At 60.4% G+C, this 8,393-nt stretch overlaps 1 protein-coding gene across 1 annotated transcript in view; it reads right to left on the bottom strand.

Moving 5' to 3' along the window:
* Window positions 1-8,393, bottom strand: part of TMOD4 (tropomodulin 4) — an 18,236-nt gene that overhangs the window by 6,522 nt on the left and 3,321 nt on the right. Inside the window, exons 2-6 of the mRNA XM_024211290.2 lie at window positions 7,972-8,147; window positions 7,371-7,527; window positions 3,537-3,659; window positions 838-927; window positions 234-364 (exon numbers count right to left, since the gene is read on the bottom strand). Coding sequence (XP_024067058.2) covers window positions 234-364; window positions 838-927; window positions 3,537-3,659; window positions 7,371-7,527; window positions 7,972-8,094 — 624 coding nt within the window. The 5' untranslated portion in view covers window positions 8,095-8,147. The remainder of the gene's footprint in view (window positions 1-233; window positions 365-837; window positions 928-3,536; window positions 3,660-7,370; window positions 7,528-7,971; window positions 8,148-8,393) is intronic.

An 8,393-nucleotide genomic window follows, 5' to 3' on the forward strand; every position in this document is an offset into this window, starting at 1 on the left:
AGATGGAGGGAGGTGGATATCGGGTGGGCGGAATGAAGGGGTAGATAGATGGAGGGAGGTGGAAATCTATTCCCCGAGGGGCTGAGGTCCTGGCCCCAATGCATCAATGGCCCCACTATGATTGACATCAGTGGGACCAGGATTTCACCCCAGGGCTTTGACCAGTCAGATGCCCCCACGGCTAGGGGCTCCCACCCTCTCCCATGCCCCTGGCTACCCTGGGGGAAGCTGACCTTGATATTGTTCAGGTTGACCTCCTCCAGGTCCTTGTCGTTGCTCTTGATTTTTTTGAGGGTCTCCTCCACATTGGTGGGGTTCGGCGGCTCGTCTGGGACTGGTTTGTACCTATCCGGCTTTACCACGCCTGGTGGGAAACACACACGCACCACCAGGTCGGCAGGGGGAGATTCGCCGACCCAATCCTCTCACGTTCCACCAGGCCCGAACCTCAGCTGGCATCACCCGGCCTCGGAGCCAGGGGAACGCCGCCCATCAGCCGAAGATGCTTCGCTGTGGCTACTCCTGATTTACACCAGGGTAAATGCTGGGAGAATTTGTCCCCCTCTGTTTCCTGACATCTCCTGCCCTGCGTTACTCATAACGATCCAAACAGAGAGGAATTTATAAACCCCATTTCGTTCTCATCCCAGATCTGCTGGTTTCACAGCCCGCGTTTCCTGAGAGCAGGTTCACAGCCCCGCAGGGGGGACAATCCAGACCTAGGGACCCAGGCCTGGTGCTCTCCGACAGACTGAGCAACCCCACCGGAGTCAGCTGGCGCATGGGATGAGCGCAAACCCCACCCTCCCGCCCCGCAGGCCGGTGGAGCTCACTCACTGTTGATGCCTTCGGTGCTGGTGATGTTGCCGCTGCAGATGGCTTCGTAGTACTGCTTGTTGCTCATCAGGGTGTACATCCCCAGAATGGCTGTTGGGGAGGGAACAGCAAACAGGCCGCGGGGTTTAATAGCAAAGACCGAGAGTCTGAGCTGCAGAGGTACGGGATGGGAGTCGCTGCAGCTCTCTGCTTTCCTGGGCTCACCCTGCACCTGCCTGGAAGAAGGGAACTGCCCAATTTCACTAAGAACAGAAGAACATAAGAACGGCCGTACTGGGTCAGACCAAAGGTCCATCCAGCCCAGTATCCTGTCTCCCGACAGTGGTCAATGCCAGGTGCCCCAGAGGGAGTGAACCTAACAGGTAATGATCAAGTGATCTCTCTCCTGCCATCCATCTCCACCCTCTGACAAACAGAGACTAGGGACACCATTCCTTACCCATCCTGGCTAATAGCCATTAATGGACTTAACCTCCATGAATTTATCCAGTTCTCTTTTAAACGCTGTTATAGGCCTAGCCTTCACAACCTCCTCAGGTAAGGAGTTCCACAAGTTGACTGTGCGCTGTGTGAAGAACTTCCTTTTATTTGTTTTAAACCTGCTGCCTATTAATTTCATTTGGTGGCCCCTAGTTCTTGTATTATGGGAATACAATAAACTGCACTAAAGTGACAGTCGGAGTGTTGCTGTTTGCTGTTAAACAGCTACCTCCTTGCACCCCAGAGGTGGCTGCATCTCAGCAAAGAGGAAGGGATCCCTGTACAAGCAGCTTCCACATGCCACGCCAGAAGGTGCTGTGTCTCACCACTGAGAGAGTGCTCCCTGTCTAAAATCTTCCACCCCAGAGATGGCAGCATGCACATAGTGGGTGACGATGCCTTTTATAAATAGCTGCCGTGTTCCACCCCAGAGGTGGCTGCATGTCAGTGGGTGGGCAAGCAATTCCTGTACATGCAGGGCTCACAAGGTGCCCCATGACCCTGGGGATTGACGGCACTTCTCTATGACTGTGGCAGGCCACAGGGCAGCCCAGCGGCCGCACTCACACCCCGACCGCGGCTGGCTGCGGGAGGCCATAGGAAAAGCCCCTAAATGTAATCTCTCACCACATGCCCCACGTATTTTTATTGGCCTAGCATCTCCCCGGCGGGTGTAAGCGGATAGTCCTGGAGCCTGCCTTTCTCGTTTTAGCCACCCGCTGGCTCCCGGCCAGCTCGCTCGCTGCTGAGCTCTGGGAATCCGAGCTCATCATGGCTTGTATGGGCAGGAGCAGTGACATCCCTGAGGCGGCGTGGGGGCAGGGAACCAAAGCTGGGTCCCGGAGCTCGAGCAGGCCGGGCTTTGTGCTCGCTTTACCCCCTTGTCCCTCGACGCCCTCCCACCCCCACCCGGGGAGCTAAGAGGGCTGCTATGTATCGGTGCCAGGCTACGAGCCAGCCTGAATGTACTGGAGCCGCAGGGAGCCCCTTAAAGAAGGCGAGGGCACAAACACCCAGGAGTATATGCACACGCCAGGCCATGCGTGCACATGTGCTCACACCTACGTGGATTCACATAGGTGCATGTGTTTGCACAGGGGCATACAACCATGCAGGTACAACCATCTACATGTACACATGCATACACCAGGCCACGAATGGGTCCACACGCGCACATAAGCTCGTACATGCATGTATTCGCACAAGGGCATACAACCATGCAGACACACGGGTATATGTATGCACATAGGCACAGGGACAGGCATCACACAGCGCATGGACTCACACGGGGGGCACGCAAACACAGGGGCCTATCCACACACCCCCAGACGCATGCATACACTCACACGCGTGCACTCACACAGGGACGTGCATACAACACACACAAACCCACCTCTGCCTGCACGCACACAGCAGCGTGGTTTGTCCAGGTACGCCGAGCTCCCCGGGCATGCTCAGTCTGCACAAGACTGCCCCGCCTGGGCAGGCATTTTCACACACCGCAGACCCCAAACCGCAACATATTCCCCTGCCACTAGCCCCATGGCAGTTACATGCCACACTCGCTAATTACAGGAGCTCTGAGGGGTCAAATCCAGCCCTGGCATAGGTGGCAAGATGCCCGTTGATTTCAGCAGGGGCTGTGCCCACGGGCCTGTCATTTGCTCCCCCGACCGATCCCACACCCTGCGTCCCCACAGGGATGTTTTAGGGCAGCTGTCCCCAGCTCTAAGCCCTGAGGTTGTTCCTGGTACCCACCCCGGCTCCCCATGATGACGTCCAGGCCCCCTGTGGGGTAGGCGGGACCTGTTCCCTGCTCTCAGCGTCTCCCACTGCCTCGAGCGGTCACACATGGCGGATGATGAGCCTGCTACAGCCTTGGCCAACAGCCTCACCTTTCAGCTCCCGCCACAGAGCTGGTGCTTCATGCTCCAGAGGTCTCTGGGTGTGGGGATTGAACCTATGACCCAACCCGTGGGGCTCAGTATCTCACTAGCTCCATCTGAATCTCGCCCCGGTGCCAGGACCCGGACAACCTTAGCTCAGCCCCAGTCACAACACACCCACCCCGGAAATGCCAGCCGCCCAGCTGCAGCGACGTCGAGCCAGGGCCCCGGGCATTCACCACTAGCACGCAGGCAGGGCACTGCTGCCTCCCGCACCGCCGTGGCCCCAAAGCAGACGGGGTTTGCTGCCCTCGAGGGCCCCAAGCCCTTCACCTGCAATGTCGCACATCTCTGCATCAGTGGCGTTGGCCAGGGCTTCCTCCAGCTCGGGTTCCAGAGTGATCTGCTCCTCCTTGGGGATCTCCCGCTGGGGGTTCTTTGGGATAAAGGGTTTCCCTGCAAAGAGACAGACTGGGGTTAGTGTCTGGGCTGGAGAGCAGCGAAGGTTAGAACCGTAACATAGCGGCGTATGCGCTCAACTGCCCTCTGCTGCATGGAATCAGGCATGTGTGTCATATGCCCTATACTGCCAGCAGCCAGTGGAGATTCTCCTGCAGCTCACGTGGCAGGAGCCTAGACTTTTGGAGTAGGAAGATGTGTTTTCTATTCCCCCTGCCGCCACGAGGTTATAAGTAGCAGCCTGTTGATGCCAAGAAGCCATCGACTGGTGACGGCATCTTCGATTCCCACAGTGCCTTCTGCCCTGGAGTGCTTGCTTCCCCCAGCGCCGGAGCAGGAATTGCCGTCCCAGATCAGACGGGTGGTGCACAAATGCAGCCACCTCTGGGGCAGAACGCTGTAGCTGTTTAACAGCCACACGAGGTCAGGACAGGAAGCAAAGGAGAATCCAACTGAAAGGCCGGGGCAGCGCTGAGTGACAGAATGTAAGAGTGAGGCCGATCCTTTTGACAGCCCCGCAGGGAGTTCTGGCCTCAGCTCTGTAAAATTCCTGTGACTCATTCGCTCCAGCCCCTTCACAGCCGGGAGCACGTGCCAGCCCCCAGGGCTAGAGATTATCAGGGTGTGTATCGCAGAGTCCCAGCCCCACCATACACACACACACAGCAAGGCGAGGGCCCCTGCCCCAAGGAGCTGCCAGTCTAAGTCGAGAGACAACAGGTGCAGACAGACAGACGGGGGAGCACCAGGGGACAGATGGTCCTGATCAGCACAGAGGTGGAAAGAAGGTAGCACCCTGGATTGAACCCGGGAGGGCTGGGCTGGGTGCTGGCAGCGGCGTGAGATCCCACATCAGTTAGATCAGGACCGGCCCGATACACCGTTCTCGATGCTGCCTTCCCGTGGAATAGCCTCCGGCCTCACCCACAAAGAGCTCAGTGGCCCAGCAGCTCTGGAAGACCCAAAATCCGAGGACCATGGTTGCCAGCTCCTCAGGCCCAGGGGAGCTTTCTACCATCTGTGCAGCAGAGAGGGCTTCCTCGGGGGCTGGTCCCAGACTGGGGCATGAACTCCCCCAGGACTGTCTCTTCCCAGCCTTCCACCCCTCCCGCCCCTCCTGGTCTGCTTCTCTGCCCAGCCCTTCTCCAACACCACACAGCAACACCACCAAAACACTCCCCCTGGCGAGAGAACAAGCCACACGTGGCAGGGGTCAGTCACGTGGCTTAATGCATGCCTGGAAGGTGCTCGCAGGCCACGGTCACGGGGCAGGATGGGAAACTGCATAGACTAGGAGGTCCTGCACTGGACAGGGGCCAGAGGAAGGTTGGGGGAGATGGAGCAGAGCAAAGTGCTTTTCTGATGTGACCAACCAGCCTGGAAGCGCCTCGGGGCTCTTAGCTTCAGGGGAAACCAGCCACTGTCAGACACCTGATTTTCAGGATGCTGCAGCACAACGGCTCCAGGCACCTCCTGCCTAGCTGGGGCACTGGGGGCAGTGTCACCCTGGCCTGGGTTTCATTTCACGGGTGCATCGTGGCGAGTTCTGATGCCGCACGTCCCTCCAGGGCGGCACAGAGCCCACCACAAGCGACGCTGTGTAGCTGACTAGCTGGCCCGGCTCCCTGGGCTCGCAGCCTAGCAGTGCCAGCACCTGCTTGTGATCATGCGCCGGAGGGGAAGCGTGGAGTTCATGGGCCATCAGGTGGCATGGGGCTATGGACAGGACATGTGGAGCCCATGCACTGGGGCCGATCCCAGTCACTCTGCGCCTGCGCTTGGAGCAGGATTGGGGTGCGGGGTGGCCTTTGCTCTCCCTGGATTCTGGGTTGGTGCCGGGCCCTGCCTGGCACCCAGGGTAAGGTGGAGCGGCCCGGGGTCCCAGTGGGCCCTGGGGAGAAAAGAATAGGCACAGTGCAGTGCAGCACGCCCGCCCCACCCTGTATGGACCCTGGGGAGCAGAGAATGGCCACAGCACAGGGTGCTACAGCCACAGCCCCGATCCACCCCCTGCAGCGGGGGTAGGAGCAGGGTGGGCACAGGGCCCTCATGCCAGCTGCGCACTGGCTGGGGAGGCCCCGGCACAGGGAGGATTTTCAGGGGCACCGTTTCCAACCACACCCAGGCCAGAGCAGCACAGAGGGGCGTGAACGCACCAGAACCAGGCCTGCTGCCTCCACCTGCGTCACAGGGGTTCCACAGTGAGTGGCTCCTGTCCTGCCAGCCGAGCAAGGCGGGAGGATCCCCTCCCCGCGGGGTGCCGTCGAAGAGCCCTGCTTCCCAGCCGCCCCCCAGCTCAGCCTGACGCTCCCAGCGAGCCCAGCTCCCTCGCAGCCAGAGGCAGATTTAGAGCTCAGACGTGCTCAGGAGCCAGGCAGGCGACCCGGCATCTCCCAAGGACTCTGTCTCTGCCCCTGCCCCAGGGCCCCGGGCGGATCTTTTAGCGTCACGATCTCCGTGGGGTTGGGAGGATTTTCGTTATAATTTGTCCAATGTGGCAGAAGACGTCCCCTGATTGGCAGCTCCCGGGCATTCACAGGATGGGCAGAGCCTGGACTTAGCTTCCTCCTACGCTGCCCCCCGTGGGGACCCCTCTGGGGCCAGAGAGCAGCTCAGCCTCCGTGGCCCATTCCCTCCTGGGCCTCTCTGGTGAGTCTCCCAGGTGTTGGGGTCACCAGGTGGACCCCAGGCCCCGCGGATGGGGCAGGGGAGTCACTTCCGGCCCCGGCCCCCCTTCGAGCCAAAATGGAAGCCGGTTGCCACAGGAGGCCGTTGGGCTGGGGTCATGGTGACGCCGGGGAATGGTGCGCAGCACTGTGGGGGGCGGCTCAGGGGGAGGAGCCTCACAGGAGGGGTCTCCAGTCAGAGAATAGAGCATTGGCCCTTTAGGGTGGCATCCAGAGACCCCAGCTGAGATTGGGGCCCTGCACAGACCCAGAGTAGGAAGCGCTCCCTGCCCTGAAGATCCCAGTCTCAATAGACCAGACAGACTTGGGAGACAAGGGAAACTGAGGCACCGAGAAGGGAAGGGACTTGCCCAAGATCCCCCCGTAGGCCAGTGGGAATAGAACCCAGGTATCCTGAGGCCCAGCCTGGTGCCCACTAGCCCTTGCTGCCTCCCCAGAACCTCAGGAGCTCTGCCCTTGCCCCTGCCCCAAGGAGTTGGCCCCGCCAGTCGCTGCTGGCTCCCCGGGGTTATGGGGAGAGGAGTGGCCAGGCCAAGGTGTGGGTTCCAGGGCCAGGAGCTGCTGTGCCTGGGCTGGTGGGACCCCAGCTTGGATCGGACGGGACAGCCGAGCCGTTCACCAAGATATTTTGGAGCGGCCGCAGCTCCTGGGCTGAGCTACGTATAATCCCTTCCGTCCTGGCCCTGCAGCCCAGCACCTGGGCAGACGCTCGGCCAGCAGCACTCAGGGACAGCCCTGCCCACCCCTCAAAGGCCAAGGCAGGGCCCCCAATAGGCCCTGGGCCATTCTCCCTGGCCTGGTCCGCCTGACCCACCACTGCTTGGCCACCCAGAGACACAGTAGGGGGTGTGTCCCCAGGTGCTGCCCCTGCTCTGATGGGGGGCAGCTTGGGCTGTAAGTCCGTCTCCCCCAATCAGGGGGGCGATCAGGCAAGTGCAAGAGACTGTACCATTTGTGCCAGTGCCGGGTCAGGCTGAGCCAAGCCCCCGTGCACACCCCCGCACACACACTACCGTGGTACCTCTCTTCTCGCCGGTGAATGGCACCAGGTCCTCACGCTCCTTTGCCTCCAGCGCCTGCTTCTCCAGGTGCTGCATGAGGGCGTCCCGGTCCAGCGGCCCCGTCGGGCTCTTCTTGGTCTGGTCTCGCTGGCGCATCCCGGCTGGGAGCATCATGTTCTGGAAGAGGGAGGCAGGAAGGGGTCACTGGCGGGACAAGCCCCCCATAGACATCACCGCTCCCCCACCCCTGAGGAGGGGCACAAAGCCCTTTGCAAATAGCAATGAATGAAGCCTGGCGCCTATGCCCCATGTTACAGTGGGGAAACTGAGGCACACAGCAGGGGAGTGGTTTACTCAGGAAGCTAGTGCCAGAGCTGGGAATAGAACCCAGGAGTCCTGGCTCCCAGCCCCCTGCTCTAACCACTGAACTGCACTCCCCTCCGACCCACACTGGTCTAAGTTTCGAAGAGTTTTATGACCATCATGGCTACAGGTGAGAGCCAGGGTCAGAGGTGGGGTGGGGACGGGATTGAGGCTTTGAAGCCTGGAGCGCAGAGGTCAGCAACTGCCCCCAAGCCGCAGCGTGACCCCCTTCCTGTGCCAGCCCGGGGGCGGCCTCACCTCGGGATCCATCTCCTGCAGCTCTAGGTCGAGCTGGTCCAGCTCCTCGGGGGAAAGTTCCCTCAGGAGCTTCTCCTCGTCGATGTCCCGGTACTTCTCCAGCTCCATCCGGTAGGACGTCATGGTTCAGCGGCGTCGGAGGCAACCCCTCCTCAGCAACCGAGCAGAGACTTAGCCTGGGTGGGGACACAAACAGATGTGGGCTCTCCCTGCAGCGGGGCATTCATAAGGTTCACCCATGGGACTCTCTGCTGCCACACAAGACCTCTGGGTCACTGCCGAGGGACAGGACTGACTTTGACCTCTGGAACTGCCTGCTACAAGATATCAGTGAGATCAGCCCCTGGGACTCCCTGATGTGGGATATTAGCAAGGTTAGCCCATGGAACTCCCTGCTACCGGATATTAGCGAGGTTAGTCTG

The sequence above is a fragment of the Terrapene carolina genome, unplaced genomic scaffold, assembly GCF_002925995.2.
Source record: "Terrapene carolina triunguis isolate 2854851 unplaced genomic scaffold, T_m_triunguis-2.0 Scaffold675, whole genome shotgun sequence".
NCBI classification, from domain to species: domain Eukaryota; kingdom Metazoa; phylum Chordata; order Testudines; family Emydidae; genus Terrapene; species Terrapene triunguis.